The sequence below is a fragment of the Herpailurus yagouaroundi genome, unplaced genomic scaffold (assembly GCF_014898765.1).
Source record: "Herpailurus yagouaroundi ecotype Mexico unplaced genomic scaffold, PumYag 250, whole genome shotgun sequence".
In the NCBI taxonomy this organism is placed as follows: domain Eukaryota; kingdom Metazoa; phylum Chordata; class Mammalia; order Carnivora; family Felidae; genus Herpailurus; species Herpailurus yagouaroundi.
In genome coordinates, this window is record NW_024412467.1 from 18387478 (window position 1) to 18407730 (window position 20253).

At 45.6% G+C, this 20253-nt stretch overlaps 1 protein-coding gene across 1 annotated transcript in view; it reads right to left on the minus strand.

The window, feature by feature from the left end:
* The window catches only part of BMP6 (bone morphogenetic protein 6), a 159078-nt gene extending 138831 nt beyond the window's left edge, over positions 1 to 20247 (minus strand). Inside the window, exon 1 of the mRNA XM_040460567.1 lies at positions 19741 to 20247. Coding sequence (XP_040316501.1) covers positions 19741 to 20143 — 403 coding nt within the window. The 5' untranslated portion in view covers positions 20144 to 20247. The remainder of the gene's footprint in view (positions 1 to 19740) is intronic.
* Positions 20248 to 20253: the final 6 nt, after the last annotated feature.

Consider the following 20253-nt stretch of genomic DNA (forward strand, 5'->3'; position numbering starts at 1 on the left):
CACAGATCAATCAATACTAATAGCTCTGAGTTTCCTAGTGACCAAAGAATACGAAAACACGAGCATTTACAATAACTCAGTATTCATAAAACACAAGTTGGGGCGCCTGGGTGGCTCAGTCGGTTAAGCGTCCGACTTCAGCTCAGGTCACGATCTCGCGGTCTGTGAGTTCAAGCCCCGCGTCGGGCTCTGGGTTGATGGCTCAGAGCCTGGAGCCTGCTTCCGATTCTGTGTCTCCCTCTCTCTCTGACCCTCCCTCATTCATGCTCTGTCTCTCTCTGTCTCAAAAATAAATAAACTTAAAAAAAAAAACAAAACACAAGTTAGAGAAAAAAAAAAAACCTGAATTTCCCTGACACTGGCAATTTGATCTAAGCACAGCTTCATATTCTGAAAAGCATATCAATAACATGAAATACCTATCCCACATCCCACTGCTCCCCATTGGAGGCACAGCGCCTCATCCATGATTGCCTTCGGTAGACAAAGCACACAATGGTCAGCGAGCATCTATAGGATGTTATAAGTTCTCACCATGAAGGACAGAAGGCCAGCGGCATCAAGGAGGAAATTGGCGGAACTAGACGTTTGCTCTATTTTACTAGGATCTCTGCTTTGGCTAAAGAATGTCAGGATTTGCAATTTTTTTCATCCCCCACAGGCTCATCTTCTGTGGATACCAGCATTAGGACATCATCATAACACGGTAGCACACTTGAAATCAAGGGCCATCAATTGCAGTCTAGAGCCATCAATAGGCACAAGAAAATTATAAGACTATGGAAATTATGTGACTGTGGCATTTCAAAATTATAGCCCTATGGAACTGGACTGAGACACTGACAGGGAATCTTCATCATTCACCGTGGGTAGCTTTAACAATAGCAAAAATCTCCACCCACTCAAAAGCTGACCATAGGCACTAAGCTAACTTATAGGGTATTTGTGGTCACAATTGGTGGAGCTCCCAATCGTCCTGATTTATTTTATCTTACGTTGGCATACTGCTTTAGCTTTATAAGTCTCTCATAAACGTTACCTTAAATTCCAGAGACTACGTAATGTATTTGTGCATTCCAGAAGAACTTAATATTTATTACCTAGCGCTTCCCAGTTTTTTATGGTTTCCTCTTCTTCACAGAAGAGGATGTGTCAAATAGTATCACAGGCAAAGAACATAAAGATTTTTTGTAATGGCCCCTTATTGCAAACAAATGCTATGGCTTATAACGGAGCACTTAAAATGTAGCAAGCACTGTGCTAAGCTTGTAACATGTAGCAGCTCAGTGAATCCTCACAGGCACCCTAAGAACTAAATGCAATTATTATTTCCTGTTTATGCAGGTGACACAACGGGAGCAGAGAGAAGACACTGACCTAATGCCCACCCAACTAAGGGATAAAGCCCATATTCAAACACAGGCAGCATGCCTCTAGCAACTATTGGTGTAACCCTCCTTCTCTCCCAGAATACCGCCATCCCATCACTTACTTAAGGGATTTCCAAGGGGACAAGAACATCATCGAGGCCCTCTATAGAAAACACCACATTCCTTTTTCTATCGCTGCCTTAACAAATTACCGCAAACTTGGCAGTTCAAAACCACCACGGTTCCATAGGTCAGAAGTCTGACATGGGTCTCACTGGGCTCAAACCAAGGTGTCAGCAGAAATGCTCTCCGTTCTGGAAGCCCCAGGGGAGAATCTGTTTCTATGCTCACTCTATGCTGCTTTCGGTCACAGAACTGGTATCCCCATTTCCTGACTGGCTGTAGGCTGAGGGCCCAGGCCACTGAAGCCCTTGCTTGAGCTCCTTCTTCCATCTTGAAAGCCAGCAACAGGGGGATGAGCCCCTCTCGCCTCTTCTACCTTCCTCTTCTAAGGGCCCATGTGAGTAATCATCCAGGATAATCTCCCGAGTTTAAAGTCAACTGTTCAGCAATCTTAACACCCTCTTGCCATGCAAGGTAATATATCCCTAGGCAAACCTGGGGGGGGGGGAGGGGCAAATACTATGGCAGCCCCACCTGCTGCAAATATGGACACCAACCATGGTCACATCTAACCCATCTCTCATACACATGGTTGTCCTGGGTGTTATGTATTGAGGTAATGACATTTTGTGAACTATACACTGTGGTCAAAAATTCTTAGGAGTAGGTCCTTAGGTGATAAATTAGGGAAGTCGAAAGGAGGAGAGCTTGTCACCTGCTTGAATTGACACTGGCTAATTCCCAGCCCCAGAAGAGGACACGGGATCCTTCATGCTACCTGCCACAGGTGTGGGCTGGCCAATGGAATGGAGACAAACCTGGTGGAGAAGCGAGCTGAATTTTGATCTGGTCAGTCCTGCTGGGCCGAGCAGCCTGTGAACAAGGCTTGGTTCACCACCCTCCAGCCTCCTCTTGAGCCAATTAGTTTCAAAAATGGAAACATTCTCTGAGCCTTGACCACACTTCTAGGCTCACAAACCGCTGTTTTTAATTGTAAGGATAAATGAGGGAAAGGGTTCCAGGAAGACCAGGTTAAGTCTATTTAAATCCTAACCCTTCGGAGCATAGTTACTGGAAGTGGCACTTTTTCCACAAGTTATAATCTCTTAGGTGCTATTCATGAATTTGTCACCTAATTTCCCTTCTTCATTAAACATTCTAAACCTAACTAGAGGAAAGGAAAAATGCAAAATACTTGTAAAATTTCAAAAAGCCCTTCAGATGCTGCAGATACAGATCAAATGGAGGAGGGGGGGATTACCTAGACGACTGCAAAATTGTCCTAGCTGGTCTCCCCCTATGCAGCCTCTTCCACACTGCTACCAGAAATACCTTCCTAAGCACACATCAGCCATGCCACCGCCTGACTGAAAATGGTTCCTCGCTGCCTACAAAATCAAATCCAAACTCCTCAGAACTGCTTCAATGTTCCCCACAGTCTGGTCTTAGCTTGCCTTATCAGCCTCCTCTTCCTCCAAGTCCCATAGCACCTCCAGGCCCACCTGCCCTTGGACCCAATGCCCCACCGCCATCCCCTGCCTGGTCTCCTCAGTCTGGAATGACAGTGCCTTTCACATCCACCAGCAGAAAGCCAACTCTTCTTTCTACCCTCAGCCTAAATTCATGTCCCTCCATAAATTAATCACATCGTCCGTGGCATTCCCATAATATTCCGCTTTTAGCTCTATCACAGGCACCACCAAATTCTGTTTGGGGTCAAGGTCAGGCATCCATACATCTGCCCCTTTCTCTGGAGGACACAACGGCACCTCTCCCTTCCCTACTGGAGTCAGCACTTGGCCTGATGTGTTGAGAGAGCTCCATCAACACACTGGACATCCACATCAAATCCGTCATTTCTAATACTGAAGACACTCCCTGGGTTTAAGGAATGTTCTCATCAGGGTGTGTCACCCAGTGCCTCAGACTCCGTTTGGTAAGAGGCACATTGTCACTGGATCTACCACAATGTCAAAGGATGTACAATAGAACCCATATACTTTTGTCTTCATGTGCTAGATGGGATCCTGTTGTAAATACATCTTTTTGCATTCTGGAGGGGGGCGGTATATAGATAATCACTATAAAACCTTTCTGCTTTTCTATTTGTTTGAAATTTTTCGCAATAAAACGTTGGCCAAAATTAAACGGTGAATCGCAACTTGGAATTTGCGTCCTCAGAAAAGGTGTAGAAGTAAATCAAAATATTTGCAGAAATCAACATGAAGAAAGCCAAGAATTCATTGTGGAATTGTACATGAAAAGCACTTAGGTAAGAGTTTGGTAAACCATGTTTGCTGCCCAGTAGGAAAAAGCATGTACCATAGTTGACCTTAGAGAATCATGGAAATAAATCCCTCATTCCAGCGAAATGTTCTGGTGACATATTTTATTTTTGTAGCATTCACGGGGCTATCCCGGTTGTCTCTGTGGTTTTAGTGATGCAAGGTGGCACTTCAAGAGAAGTTTCAATTCTGAGTTCAGCTTCCTATGAGCCAGGCTCCAAACACCAGAAGGGTCACAAAAATATAACACCTAATGAGAGGGACAGATCAAGTGCATGAGAATGAGCAAGCATGTCTACTGTCCTGAAAACGCAGGTGAGGAAAAAAAAAAAAAAGTCGAAGGGATGACTCATTCGCTTCAGAAAAGTGGCTCACATCATCCCACATCCCACACCAAGAGGAAAAAAGTTAGATGATGTATTACAGACACAAGATAAATTGTGACTCTAACAAGAGCCGGTCAAATAGGGAAAACATAAAGACAGATATTATGATAGCCAAGACACCTTAACCTTCTAAGTCCTGAATAATGCAACATTATACACTATTACTTATTCCTAAACAGAGCCAAAAAATAAAAATAAAAAATGAAGCAGGCAAGATATGGAAACAATCTAAGTGGCCATGGACAGATGAATGGATAGAAATAATGTATACACAACAGAGTATTATTCAGCCTTAAAAAAGGAAACCCTGGCACACCATAGATGAACCTGAAGGACGTTATGCTAAATGAAATAAGTGAGACACAGAAAGGCAAATTCTGTATCACTTATATATGGAATCTAAAATAGTCAAACGCAGCGCCTGGGTGGCTCAGTCTGTTAAGCATCCAACTTCAGCTCAGGTCATGATCTCATGAGTTCATGAGTTCGTGAGCCTGAGCCCCGCATCAGTCGCTGTGCTAACAGCTCAGAGCCTGGAGCCTGCTTTAGATTCTGTGTCTCCCTCCCTCTCTCTGCCCTCTCCCATTGTCACTCTGTGTCTCTCTCTCTCTCAAAAATAAATATTTTAAAAAATTTTAATAAAAAATAAAATAGTCAAACTCAAAGAAGCTGTGGCTCAGGGAAGAGGTGGGGGGAAGGGCAGAGAAATGGTACGATATTGGTCAAAAGATACAAAGCTCGTTACCCATGATGAGTTCTAGAGATCTAATGGACAGCATGGTGACTACAGTTAAAGCTGCACTGTATACCTGAAATGTGCTAGAAGGGTAGATCTCCAGGGTTCTCACCGCAAAAGCACACAGACACAGACAATGGCCACTATATAACATGATGGATATGTCAGTTAGTTTGAGTGTGGTGATCATCTCACAGTGACTTCTATTAGGTCATCATGATGTATACTTTAAATATATACAATTTCTATTTGTCAATTATACTTCAATAAAGCTGAGGGGAAAAAAACACTACCTAATTGGGTGGGGGTCAGGTAACAGAAGTATATACTATACAACATACCTTCCTCTACATTTATACAGGTCTTAAACATTATAAAATACAGAAGATTATCACTTACAAATAGGAATCTGAGGTTATTTCACATCTCTCTTGGCTACACTCTTGCAATTCATCAAATAAAATGTGAAGGAGAGCGGGGTCTGCTAGTTTTATGGCCTGTATCAACTCTGTGTCTCTCCCTGGAGCTAATATATCTCCCCTCAACCTAAGGCTAATATATATCCTGGAAATAAAAGTGTTTATGTCTTGCATACTCTAGGAGGGAGAGCAAAATTTAAGTGGGAGAAGGGGAGAAAAATGTTTTTTGTTCCAAGACCTACCTGTCTCATTACACATAATTTAAGTACTGAAGAGCTGTTTAATTTTAAACAATTTTTATAACCATCTATAAAAGGAGAAACATCACATCTTGTAGGTGCTTACTCTAATTTGACATTTTTTCCAACCTATTTGGACACACTTGTGCCCACTTAAGCAGTCTCTCTGGATTGGCTGCTCAGAGTTGAATTCTGCTGGATTCATTTCACCAATGGTCTGGAAATACAGTGGGGCAGTAACACACGTCTGTTCCGGCAACCAACCCAAGAGACCACCCTCCCCCTGGCCAGACCTCGCTGCTCCTGGGCAGGGGTATCTCAACCCTGCCCACAGCTTTGATCTGTTTTCAGGTTTTAAATGCTCCCTGTTGCCTAATGGGGAGCTAAGTGACTTAGCTTCAATAGACATTATGTCACCTCCTCAGCCCTTACGTAAACAGAGTGTCTAACACCTTCACGATGTAAGCCAAGCCATCGAGCCTACAGTAGAGGCTGACAAGATACGTATTTTTGGATCGGCACCTGTCAGAGTCCCGCCTCCTCGCATGCAAGCTTTCTGTGGGGCACGACCAGGAAATTTATATTTAGACTTAGTAGCCATTCTTTCTCCTACTAATACATATTAAAGTCAAAATGACATCAGAAAGAGGGAAAATAATCTTTCTTCTTCCTGAGGTCTTTTTTCCCTAAACCATCTAGAAAGTCACAGAACCTTAACTGTGAGAGGAGAAGGCAAGGTCCCTTTTTAGAACCGCTTTTGTGAACAGAAAGAAGGAGCATTCCTCATATCTGCACAGTATTTCACGGTTTATCATTCTCTTGCTCAAGTGTTTGGTGTTATTAGTGAGGGGGGGGAGAAAGAAAGAAGACATGCACACACCAACTTTATTTTGGGCAAACTGACTTTCATTCATCCAGTGGGCACTTATTCAGGATCAACGAAGGTAAGGCACCATGTTAGTTACCTGCAGGTGGGGGGGAGGGGGGTGTCATGGTGAATAAAATATTACATGATCAAGAATCCAAGAAGTTGGTGCTGAAGGTGATTTGCCCGAATCCACACAGCTGGTAGGTGGCCGAGCCAACACTGGAGTTCAAGCTTCCCAGATCCTTCCTGTGAGCCACATGGAGCTCATCTGCAAACACGCGTCTGGCGTTCTGCGCTAAGGAAAGTGCCCGGTCACCAGGCTCCAAACGTTCTTCCAAAGAGTCATGGCCTGTGGGTGAGCAGATGTCAGGAAGGCTCCCATGACAGCATGGCATTCGAACCGGGGCTTGAAGAACAGACAGAACAGAGAATGCGGAAATCGGCAGCTGTGCAATGTCAACGTTAAAAGTCCGGAGAGAAAGGCCTGGAGGAGGAAATCACACAGCAGTTAGTGAGCCTGAGGAGGGCACGCACACACCAAGACGAGTGTGGGAGGTAAAGCTGGAAGGGGTGGGAGTCAGGCTGGCATTCAGGCGTCATTCAGCACCCCCTCGAGGGTCCAGGGAAGGGGTGGAGGACAGAGAACAGGCCACACCTGCTATGGAGCAAGAGGACCCACTGGGGGCCATGCAAGGGTGGGTTAGCTGCAGAGGTGACAGCACACAAGTCTAGGCCAACATCATGGAGACCTTGTGCGGGGAACGTGGGAAAAGAATGGAGCAAAGAGATAGAAGTGAGAGCTATCTCAGAAGCTCAAACAGAAAGCCTGGCGATTGGCTGGATGTGGGAGGAGGACAGAGATCAATGCTGCACCTGGGTGCCTGGCTCCCAGGTGTTCCTCCCTGGCGCACTCACTCCTCCCAGCCAGCGTGCTGACACATAGATTCCCACACCAAATGCCCACGGAGGACAGGGTCCAAGAAGCTGCTTGCTCACAAACACACTAGGTCTGAGCCACCCACTGTCACCAGCCCACAACAAGTACAGAAGGGGAGGCTGTTCAGTTTTACAGCAATTTGATCATTTCACACCAATGGAATCCAATAGTTAAAGATTGAGGCTTGATTTTGTATATGCTGGGGGACGGGGGGGTGCTTTGCCATTTCACTTTTCTAGTAACTCGTTTTTGGTGGACTTTAAGAAAGTATACACCCCCAGAAACAAACAAAAAAGCTAGCTCTCGTGCAAAGACAGCTTGAGGTGCAGTGCACCACACGATTCTGATGCCCCGTTGTGCCTGGACCACACTCTGAATACACAGGGCACAGAAACAGAAGGGAACATATGAACAGGTGCTCAGCGCTGGCAGACCTCCCCGCAGCTGACATCTGGCCCTCTGACTACACCAGCTGCGGGGCTCCCCACTACCGTGGTCCACTCAACCCCCAGGCCACCGCACCGCTGCGGCGGGTCACCCGAAAGCCTGGCACCTGCCTGTCATTGTGCCCTGTGGCCACAGATCCCCTGAATCCTGTGCCTGAGTGTGTGCTCCCTTGCCCCCCCCCCCCCCCCCCGACCCCAGCCCTGTGGCTATCTCAGCCCCACATGGAGGTCTAGCGCCACCTGCCAAACCTTCTGCATCTTTTGCTGCTTTTCAGGAAATGTCCCAAAACACAGCAGGTGTGGGCAGGACAGAAACAGAATGAAGAGGAAGCAAGCAGTATTACGGAAGAAGAGAATTTTTCAAGGGGACTAGAGAGCAAGGAGAAAAAAAAAGTGTCCAAGTGACAAAAGTCTTGTGGAGTCAAGATGAAGACTGGGGACAGCAGCATGATGAGGACTCCCTGGTGGGGAGTCAGGGTGTGGTCAGGTAACTTCATGAAAATCTTCCATTACCTGACTGCTATTAGGAACATTAATGCTGCTCTAAATAATTTTCTCTAAATTCTCCCCTTACTGTCTACTAATGTTCCGTGTAAAAGTCTCAGTTGTTGCCTTGTGGGAGATAATAGGATTGTACGTGACATCAGTCATTCTTCCAGGCAAAGGCCATAAAGAAATACAATACTTATGTTTTCTTGCAAAAAAAAAAAATGCAGTTTCCACTTCAGCTTACAGAACATTTGGAGAAGGATGAGCATAGGGGGGAAAGTTGGGGGTAAATTGGAGTCTACTTTCATAAATTTCTTGGACTTGTGCCCTGCGTAAATTGCCAGAATGTAAAACAGAAACACAGGAAAGCATCTTTGTGATGTTTTCCAGAAGGATCAAATCTTTTAAACTTGAGTATTTAGAAACAAGATGTCAACAGGATCACTAACAACCCAAAAGTACCCCTACACGCTTGATTTCAAAATTGGAAAAAGATATTCAACCTATTTTTATTATTATTTCCTAAAATAAATATGGGAGGTGAGATATAGGATAAAAGCCAATCACAGCTGCAAAGAGCAAGTTTGACCCCAGGAAGACTTGACCCCAAGGTTCTCTGATCCAAGATAACCACTTACAAACATCTTCAGCAAATTCCTTGAAGGATGTTCAGAGCCTGTAAGATGAATGCATGAAGAGCAATGTCATCCATGAAAAATGGGAATTTTCACTGAAGTTCCTGTGTGTGAGGACTATTTCATTCCCTGGCATAGGCAATTGTTTAAAAGAACAGCTCAGTATATGCTCACCATCTTGATTGTGGTGATGGTTTCATAGGTACATGTGTATGACAAAGCTCATCAAATTGTACATTTTAAATATGCAGCTTATTCTACATTGATTATTCCTCAAGAAAGCTGTTTAAAAAAAAAATAAAGAATCAGAGAAATACAAACAGGGAACACTCCTAGCATGGAGCTCGGACAATATCTATCTGGAGTTTCTCTGTGTTTCGCTGGATTAAGAAGTCCTAGCCATCAGAGTCCAACCAATACTTGCAAAATCCCTGCAAGTGTTTACAACAGAGGGAATTTAATGAAGAGAAATGGTGGCATAGATAGCAGGTGGCAGAGCCAAGCAGTCAAACAGGTGATGGTGAGTCAGCCTGCAGATTAGCAGCACGAAGCCACTTCCACCCCCAGGAAGGAGAGCGTCCAGGGCCACCAGCGGGAGGCAGAACAATAAGGCAGCCCATCCAGAGAGAGCTGGAGTCACAGAAGAGCAAGGAACAACTAGAAAAGCAGCTGCCTGGGGTCCCACACCCGATCCACAGAAGACCAGGGAAAGGGTCAGGAGTGGATCTGGGGGCACAGATGCCCGGGGCAGACACAAAAAGTGGTTACAGAGCAAAAGTCAATTCAAAGAAAACGCTCTTCTTCAAGCAAATCCAATCAGCAGACATCACTGCCGGGCTTGTCCGAGCTTCAACCTGCTGATGGATTTGTAAATCTCAGGACTAGGATATAAATGATATTCTCCATGATATTCCGCAGAACATCCTGGAGACGTAGTGTTCCCTGAAACACTATTTGGAAAATGCTGACCTAGCCAGTGCTGTCATGTTTTACAAATAAGATAGATTACAAGGCAAGAGACCAATAAATTTGGGTAAGTGACTTCAACAAGGTATTATAAAAAGGAATAGCACTAAAATTCAAGCTTCCTAACTCTTAGCCACACACTCTTTCCTCAATTCTGTATTGAAGTGCTGTAAGCACTTCCCGGCACCATCAAGAAAACCCGCAACTTAACCATTCTAGAGGGCAAGGAGTCATTTTGGCAGTATAAAACCACCAGACTTTGTGGAGATACGTACAATCTGCCATGTTAGGTCAGTGACAGCCAAGGGCACCAACACTGTAAGAACAGATAGGAAACAGGAAATAAATGCAATGGAGTTGCTAAATTTACTAATGGGAAGAAAAGAAGGGAAAAGTGAAAGAGAAAGAGGGGAAACCAACCTGCACTGGGGACCACCTACATGCCTGCAGCTATGTTAGTTTCCACATCTTATAATGATGACAAAAATGTGCACGCATAACGGTAGGTCAAACACCCTCAATTCAGCAGATGAAATAACCGAGGTGCCAGATTTGTGGCAGCAGTTTTCCAAGCTGAGGTTCAGGGATTCCACCCTAAATGGACCCTATAAAAATGCAAAGACCTGTTCTGAGGCCCCCGGAAGAAATGCGGCTCTCCAAATATCTTTAGCTGCAGTACCTATGTCCTCTTCACTATTACCTACCCTGAGTCTTAGTCCTATACCCTATGGTATCATTTCACTTAGGGCTCGATCAAACTTCTATCCTACCAGAGGGGTAGTTAAACCACAGCACGTACTAACTCAGGGGTTATGGGCCAAAGCTAATTTTCTCAAGCCCGTGGATACAGCCATGGCCCCAAGATCATCCCTCTTTTCGAGAGGTTTCTTAAGGGAAGGGAGGGAGCAAGGGGATCTAGCTACAATTCAGTGAGAAAATACCCCACTAAAATGGAGAACTGTATGAGAAGTGGTGAGAATTCACAAAGTGTCTCACCTGTAGAATGCTTGTTAAAAAAAAAAATGCCCACAAGTTCCCAAAATATGTCAAATAAATCGCTTTTTGCTCAATTGCACTTTTAGAGTTACCATGTTCCTTGCTTATACTGGTATTGCATTTTCTTATTTACCATTAATCTGTGTAGCTCTATCTCACAGAAAACAGTTCAAAGCAAATAAGTCTCATCTATAGACCACTTACAAAGACCTCTGGATTTATGGAGTCTCTATTAATTTAGTTTTAATCTGATCTAAACAGTCTCTCCTGAGGAAACCTTTAAAGGTCTCCTGACCCTGCCTCTAGGGCCAGTAAAGCGTATTTTTGTGAGTTTCTCTATCCAAAATCACACTACGTTTTAATACGTTTTCAGAAAAAAGGGAAAAAAAACTTCATCCCTCCCCTAACCATCCCCCAAATTTCAATAATTTACAAGCACAGAATTCCTATAATTCTTGTTCATTCTTCAGGCATGACTCCCCCAAATCCTGCAGAGTGTGGATCAAACAGGGCACAAGCCAGGGAGAAATTTAATCGCTCATATCTCTGCCTAAGGGATTGTCTAGGTACTATGGTGACAGACACCTCAATGAAAGTATGTGGAGGAAAAAAGATTTTTAAACTCCCAGACTTAAAAAAAAAAAAAAAAAAAAAAAAAAGGTGGGGGAGGGATTTCTAATGGATTTGGGGTCAACACACAGAAGCACAAAATAAGGCCCATGGAGTCCATCAACATCACTTATTTCTACACCAATGTGGTAAAACCACAAAAACATTATTCAACAAAAGCATTTTATTTTTCTCCCCACAAGCTCTGCATATTTTGAATTTTCATATTCCCATTGATTTGTTTTTCTGGTTACATGTACAGCTTCTCCACAGAGGAGTTTTAGGGCAGTGAAATGACCCTGCGTGACACTGTAATGACAGATACTTGTCCTCATACATCAGTCCAAACCCAGGGAACGTACAACAGCAAACGTGAACCCTAATGTGAAAAATGAACTCTGGGTGCTGATGATCAAGGTCGGTTCATCAAGTATAACAAATGCACCACTCAGGTGTGGAATGTTGACAACAGCAGAAGTTATTCATTCGAAGGCGGGGAATATATGAGAAATCTCTAGACCTCCCACTAAATTATGCTACAGACCTCAAACTGCTCTACAAAAATAAAGTGTTTTTTTTTTTTAATGTACAACCTCTCTGTTAACATACTCTTACATGAGTGTTCAAATAAAATCTGGAAAAACCAAAGCCAAGTAAAACTTTTAGTCCTTAATTCTGTAGTTTACAAAGCTCTCTAATATTTAAATGTAATTCACAGATTTGAAAGAGGGGAGAGCAAATAACTGGTCTCAGAGACTTAAGCAAGGCCAATTATAAAAATCTCCCAACCTAATCAGCACATAAAATAGCTCACACCAATGATATGGTTAGTTCATGCTCTAATACGCACATCAGAATGTTTTGCCAGCCCGTGTTCATGCACAGGAAACCAACAAGACTGTAAACACAGGAACAACAATCAACACACACAGATGTTTAAGGCTGGAAGTCACATTCTGGACAAGGTGAAAAGGGTAAGTGGCAGGAGAGTCATAATAAGGATCGAGGCGGATATCAAAGTTCAGCATGAGGAGGGCTCACGGCTTGGCTGTGCTTTGGAGACACTGTTTTCTGCCTGCAATAAAGCAACTACACACGCCCCCCCCCCCCCCCCCCCCCCCCCCCCCCCCACCGAGCTCTGTGATGATGAGAAAACAATCTGAACATAAAATCAGCAATACGGAGCCAGTACATTTCAGGCCTAGGACAATCCCAACCTATCCAGCAGGATCAGTAATCAAGGGGCGTATGCCCATGAACCTGAAAGTCAGTAAGGCTCTCCTGCTCGGAACCAGAGCCTCATTCTGCAAAAATGCTTTGGAGGAGAGTCTTCTACCCGGTCATCTGGGACAGAGTTAGAGATAACAAGGCCGTGGGGACCAATCAAGGAATTACCTGATGTCATTTAGATATCATTTCTATTATGGACTCAATCATTTTCATAATGGACACGGGAAGGGTGGGAAGAGAATCAGTGCCTGCAGACATCAGTGGAACAATGCCACTCACAGCAACCTGGTTTTCAACTCACTTTCAGAGCAGAAAACAATTCTTTGGGGTCCGCGGTGCTTCAGCATGCCAAACAAGGTGGTATTTATAGACCTGTACTGCCTTTTCTTTTCTAAAAGCAGAGTTCTAGGAGACAATGCTACCCATGGAGAGAAAACCCACAAGTTTTCAGATCTGGGCTTCCCCACTTCTCGCCTAGCACAGTGCTCTGGCAAGCTTTTGTAATTTCTCCTTAATTATCCACTCCTGCCTGATGGAGGGCTCCATGGCCCTGTTCCTCTGATGCATTAGGATCTCTCTGCGGTTGTCCCTCAGTCTTAAGATGTAACAACAGTGAAGAGGAATTGGTCCTGAATAAATCAAATTTAACTGCAAATATAAGTGAGTAGATGATATGCAAAAAAAAAAAAAAAACCCTTAAAGTTCTAAATTCTATGATCTACAAAACAAGTTTACCACTAATCCCAAACTCCCTATCAATTATAGTGAAAACTTTGCTTTAAAATGGGGTGTCTGTTGCCCAGGCACGTTTCCCCAGATAAAACAATGTTATGGAAGGGAGTTGTGCCCCCAGCCAGCTCCAGATTCTAATTTTATCCATAGCAGAATGAAATACTATACATTTAAGGTGGGGAAAAATGATGGAGAACAGTATTTTCCAAACACTAGTAACTGAACAAAAAATCCAATCAACTTCAGTGAACTACTGGAAAATCCAATGCTTCCAGTGGAAGATGAACAGGAACACCTCTGAGTTCTAAGAATTTCTGGCACTCTCAAAAACTTTAGAGGGTGATGGCCCTGGTTCTTTAGTGACTCTATTTTTCATCAAAATGAGAATGGTTAGGGGCACCTGGGTGGCTCAGTCGGTTGAGCATCCGACTTCGGCTCAGGTCCATGGGTTCCAGCCCCACGTCGGGCTCTGTACTGACAGCTCGGAGCCTGGAGCCTGGAGCCTGGAGCCTGGAGCCTGGAGCCTGCTTTGGATTCTGTGTCTCCCTCCCTCTCTGCCCCTCCCCCACTCATGCTCTGTCAAAAATAAACAAACATTAAAAAAAAATTTAATGAGAATGGTTTTCCTTCTCCTTAATTGTCACCACTTTCCTATATTCCAGGGAAGACTGGAGCCATTTTCTGGCTTCCAAATTTCCAGAGGGCAAGAGTTAGAAGTGAGCACAGTCAGGGTGTTAGAGAGGCAGTAAGGGTGTTATAAGAGGAGAGAATGCGCTTGAATAAAAGCAGCTGAGCTGTCATGATGAAAACAGACAAAGAAGAATGTGTCAGCTTTTTGTGAGAACAGGAGAAGTCAGCAGCTGGGTCATACCAGCCCCTGGGTGACACCCTGCGGCCAGGGCAGCCATGTTGTTGGGCTTTTGGTTGGGTTGTGAAATGACCACAAGGGAGGGTTGGACCGAAAGGTTAATGTGTAACAGCTGTAAACTGCTCATCTCTTAGTTTCTCTACTGATTTCTACGACTTTTAGGTATTCATGGAAGCTTCTAGTCAGGAACACAATCACCTGATTAAAATCTGTATTGCCTGCTTTCCTTCCCCTGCTGGAAGCTCCGAGGGATAGGAAAGAAACTAAAATTCAAACAAGGGGGTGGGGGAGGGGAAGCAGGAGGAGGCTCAAAACAGAAAAATTAAGAGAAGGCTATAAAGGCTTTTTATTAAAATAAGCATTGTATGGACTCATTCATTTTTAAATACACGATGGGAAGCAAAGGACGGACTTGTGAACAAAATTAGACAAAACTGGTGAACGATCCAAGAAATTTTTACCCTCTTCGTTTTCCCTAACTCAGCTCCTTCAACAGAGGAAGGGTGAGCCAAGGATGATAGCACTGTCACCTCTGAGTCGGCTATACACCTCTGATACCCAGCATGCACCCATCCAACCCCCACATCCAAGTAAAATATTATTTTGAAATCCAACATTTAAAGTAGCTAAACTCTGGGGGCGCCTCGGTGGCTCAGTTGGTTGTGTCTGACTTCGGCTCAGGTCATGATCTCACGGTTCGTGGGTTCAAGCCCCGCGTTGGACTCTGCTGATGGCTCAGAGCCTGGAGCCTGCTTTGGATTCTGTATCTCCCTCTCTCTGCCCCTCCCCTGCTCACACTCTCTCTCAAAAATAAACAAACAATAAAAATAAACAAAAATAAGAAAAAAAGTAGCTAAATTCTGAAGATAAGGTGTACATGTTGAATAAAGTGCTGAACTCAGTCCGGCTCCCCTCCCCCCACACAATTTTTTTTTTTTTTTTAATATCAGTAGGAATCCTTCCTCCATGCTAATCAGAGGTAAGCTCTTAAGTAGAGGAACTAAGCATGATTCAGCACATTTAAAAAGGATTTATACCCATTCTTAGAAGGACGACCAGAGGAAACACCATCTGAGGTCTAAACAATGATATCTGCTTGCCCTTTGATCTGAGTTTAAGAACACTTTGTACAACTTTTTTTTTTTTGCTGAAATACCACTGAATTTCACATTTACTATTTGAAATCTGTTTAGAACATCGACTGCTTCTTTGAATCACACTCTTGCAAACAAATTCTCCAAATTATATTTGCTGTGAGTAGCTTGCAGGCAGGGATTTATTTTCTGCTAACAAAAATCTTCATAAGTACAGACAGCCTAAATGAAAAATAGTACCACTGATCCTATGTTTATGAGAAAGAGACAGTACAGTGTATCTGGTTACAAATACAAGTAGGGAGTATTCCATTTTTCTTCTAATTTATGTTTCCCAAGGGTAATTTTGTTCAGAAGATTGCCAGTATTTTTAGTACAATAAGTTTCTTGTTACTTGTACTAATACATACTGATTCCCTTTTCTGAGCATAATTTGGGTTTTTTTTTATTTCATTTTACTCTAGCATCTGGAGATCAACACCTCATTAATTCAAACTAAATGAAGTCTGAAATGCAGAGATTTACAGAAACCCTTCCACTACTCTCAAATGTGATGCACATTAGAAATATACACATGGGTAACTAATTAAAGAGAGATTATTAAAGTATTATGATATACATCGAATACCATCAACCTCAATGTCCTAAATGTCTTTACTTCAAATTCAAATGATTTTGACTTAATAAAAATCAGGTACACCATTTATAAATGATCAGACCTTCCAGATTAGTGAAATAAGAAGTTTAAATGAAGAATTTAAAAAATACCCCCTGTGAGAAGTGCAACCAAGGAAATAAACAGGGTGTTGTGACAGTAAAGAAGTGGGTGGGGGTGGGGAGGGCACTAATTTCTATAGAGGGGTTAGAGAACGCTTTTCTAAGAAGGCGAATTTTAAGACCTCAAGGATACTTCAGGATACTTCTCCAAGGTCACCAAATTGGCAGGCTTGCTTATTAGACTGCCAAGACATTTTTAGCATTAGAAAACAAGTAGAAAATGGCATTGGTGGCCCTGATTGAATGCAGGTTCACGAGTGCACTGGGCTAGTCCAGGCAGCCTCTACACCAACCGGTTCGCACTAGGGAGGCTGGACACATCTCCAGCCTATTCACCCACAGAGAGTTTAAAACAGTCAAAGAAACAGTAGTGAGCTGGTCCAATGACCAGCATTTGGGATGGGGGGGGGGGGGGTGCTTAATTCTGTCGATTGATACTTCTGATAGCCACTTTGGCTGACAAGGTTCAGGTTGTTTCCAATGTATTTCATGAGTAAATTATTCCCAGGTCCCAGGGAAGAAAGATGTTTACCACCATGTAACACTTTCTCTTGTACTCTGTTTATAAACCTAACCTACCCCACTAGGTATCCAAGTACTTCAAAACATGTATCTTTTTGTAGGTTCTTTAACAAATGAGTCATGTAATGCAGCAGCGAACATGCCATGGACATGGAAATCTGCAGAATTCTCCCAACATCCTGATTTAGAGAACCCACATTGCTAAGCAATTATAGTACTTTCTTCCAGTAAACTGTCCTTATGCTCAGAGCTATGATGATCAGATTTTTTTAACCACATTTTAGCCTCTCATTATGAAATTCTCTTTCTTACTGCTAAATGGATTTAGATAGAATTTCTGGACTGGCAGGTGGCATGGTTTGGGACTTGGATTCTACTTACCTGGAAAAGTTTTCCCCCTCTAACTGCCCATGTGGAGTCCAGGACCGGACCTGCAGACAGGACTTGTAGTCGGAAAGCCCAGGGCTATGATTGGAGGGGCTTGGGGCAAAGTTCCCTACCCAGGAATCTCATCCAGTTCCAGATTAGCCTGTCCCAGGCCTGAAATTACACTACTGTTGAATTCTCTTAGAATTTTTCAGTGGTATATTTTGGACCTCGAAATTTCCCTTATGTTAAGAGATACTATGTCAAGCCATCACCTTAACAGGATTGGTGGACAACCAGCGTCAAGCAGTGTGACTCAGAACCAATGTTCACCTGTAGACTAGGAAAGGTCAGACAAGCAAGGAATGAGAATTCAGAGGTCCTTAAACACATTAAAAGTCACCGCCCTTTACAAACTTGGCATCTGGCCAACTCTAACAATTTCAAGTACCACCTAAGGCAGTGGTTCCCAAACAATGGATTCACCTGGGAAATCTCAGAAATGAGGGATACCTGGCTTCCACCCGCACATTGATTTAACTGATGGGGGGGTTCCACCTGAGCACCAGGATTTTTAACAGCCCCCACGTGATTCTAATGTGCAGCAACAGTTGGGAGCCACTGACATAAGGAAGCATTGCTCTTCTCACTGGGCTGATCTGATTTCCTTCAAACATTAGGATCTCATGTCTCAGTGCTTCTTGACCATGGTGGCACATCCGAAAAACCAAAGGCTCTTCAAAAAAAAGAAAAAAAAAAAAAAAAGATGCCAGAGCCCACTCTCACTGACTCTGATCTAACTGCTCTGGGGAGCAGCCCCGCAGCATCCCTTAGGTCTTTAAGTATCCCCAGGTGATGTCAATGGCCAACCAAGGTTAGAACCATGGTCTAAGCCCAGGAACTGTTTCTGGAGACCCTAACATGATTCTCCGTGAAGGGGCCAGAAGTGCCATTCTTTTTCCACTTTGTCCAAGTTGGGACTACCCCAAGAGGCAATAAAACATGTCCCCAAGGCTGTCAGGAAACTGAGGGGAGGGAGATGGCAAGAGGTGGAATTCACGGAGCTTCTAGAAGAAGCCCTCAAGCTTGAAGACAGAAGAGCTCCGGCCTCTGAGCCGCCCCTCCCCCGCCAACTTTACTGACTGCAATGAGAAGCCTCAGAGTGCTTCCTGGAGATGGCTCAACCTTGGCTGTGGTCCCAATAAATGGTGAAAACTCTTGTCCAATCAGAATTCCTGGCACTGCAAATAGCAAGATCGGCAGGCCTTGAGCCTCCACTCCCTGTGAGATTCTGTTTCATGTATTTCCCAGGAGGATTTCTGCACCAGTTGGAGGCCAATCTGACCTCCCCCTTGGGCCCCCACTCCTTTCTTCCCCCAAAGCTCAGCAGAGTTGAGAGTCATCTCATAGACATACTTGAAAATAACTCGCCGAAATATTTCACATAGTTGTCACTCAATGATGTCAAATGTCCGTACATCTCTGACGCGGTCTGGACAAGTGTCCGGTAACCCACTCTGGGGCGTGGGCAGGGCCACGCGTCTCACACGGGAAAGGACGTCCGCGGAGACCCCACCCCTGGCGTGGCTACCGCACCCCCATTCCTCCCAGCCCAGACGGCGTCCCCTACATCCCTTCGCCTACGCTAAGCTGAGTGAATTTATGAATGAAGAGTAGCATAGATCGGAGGCACTGATCCCGAAAAAAAAAAGTCTGCTTTACACCGTTCTCATTTACAGATGAGAAAACTCGGAGAAAAAAAGGCTATGTGACTCCGTCCGGGTTTGCCACAGAACATTTGTGGCGGAGCCCGATTTAGCCGCCCTTGAATTTCCATTCTGTTGCCTGGCAACCAGTTCAGACCAGCTCAGCGCCCAACCCCGGCCCCTAACCCGCACCCTTTCTCTGCCCGTGCGTCTTGGGCAGCAGTTATCAAAAGTTCAGCCTTTGGGGGGGGGGGGGGGGGCAGTGGTCAAAGGCATGTGAGCTAGGGCCCTGGACGGGTTACCCCAGCTGGGCTGGGGGGTCCGGTCCCAAACCCGCGCGAGCCCCGTCTGGCGTGCCTTCCGAGGTCCTTTTGACACCTTCCTCTGCAACCCTCCTCCTGCGCCAATTCCCTGGATACCACTTAGCACAATCATGTCAAGTTTCTAAAGTTCTAAATCGCCATCAGATTCCCTAAAAGTCCCGGTGGGGAAACTGGTACTCAGAGCTTTAAGGGTGCAAAAAAACAAAAAACAAACAAAAAATCAGGAGGGGAAGGAGTGTTGAAGAGCCTTCTCCTTCCCAGCTGGCTACGCTCGGGCGGGACTTTTCTGCTAAAGTCGAGTGAACCTAGCCCCGGCCGGGAGTTCTTGGAAAAAGCGCGGAGTGTGCTCGGACGCCGCACTCCGGGAGCCTCACGCCCCGAACCGGCCCGCCGCCGCCCGCAGCCCCAGCGCGCAGCCCCGCCCGCGGCGCGGGGGAGCGCACGTGCAGCCCACCGCCGCGCAGGTGGAGGGAGCGCAGCCCGCCTGCCCTCGCGTCCCCGCTGCGCCAGCAGGGCCCCGCGTGCCAGGGACTCCTCCACCCTTTCGTCTCCCTCCCGGGGCCCGGGAGACCGTTAAGGGGAGGGAGTTCTCGTCGTTACGCTACCCTAGATCCTTACCCAGGTTCACAAAGCTCATGACCATGTCCGCGTCGTTGAGGAAGGCGCTGTCCTGCGCACTGGTCAGTGGGGACGTGCCGCCGCCGGGTCCCGAGGCCAGGAGGCTCTTGCCGTTGACCGGGTGCGCCGCGCCGGGGGGCGGCTGCCGGGGCTGGGACGAGCCGGCCCCTCCTCGGGGCCCGGGCTGCCGCCTCTCCTCGTCCGACGCCCAGTCCTCATCGTCGTCGGCTGCCAGGGCGTTGTACAGATCCAGCATGAAGAGGGGCGCAGACTTCAGCCGCCCGGGAGGGGGCTCCCCGCGAGGCTGCTCCTGCGGGAGCGCAGCGGGCTGCGGCTGCTGGAGGCCGTGCAGGGGCCGGGGCCGGTGCGGGAGCCCCAGCACGGAGAGGATCTCCTTCTGCATCTCGCGCTTCTCGTGCGTCTTGAGCCGCCGGTAGAGGAAGCCCGAGGAGGACTGCGGCGGCGGCTGCTCCGCGTGGCCCGGGCTCCCGCCGTCCCCCAGCAGCGCCCCCC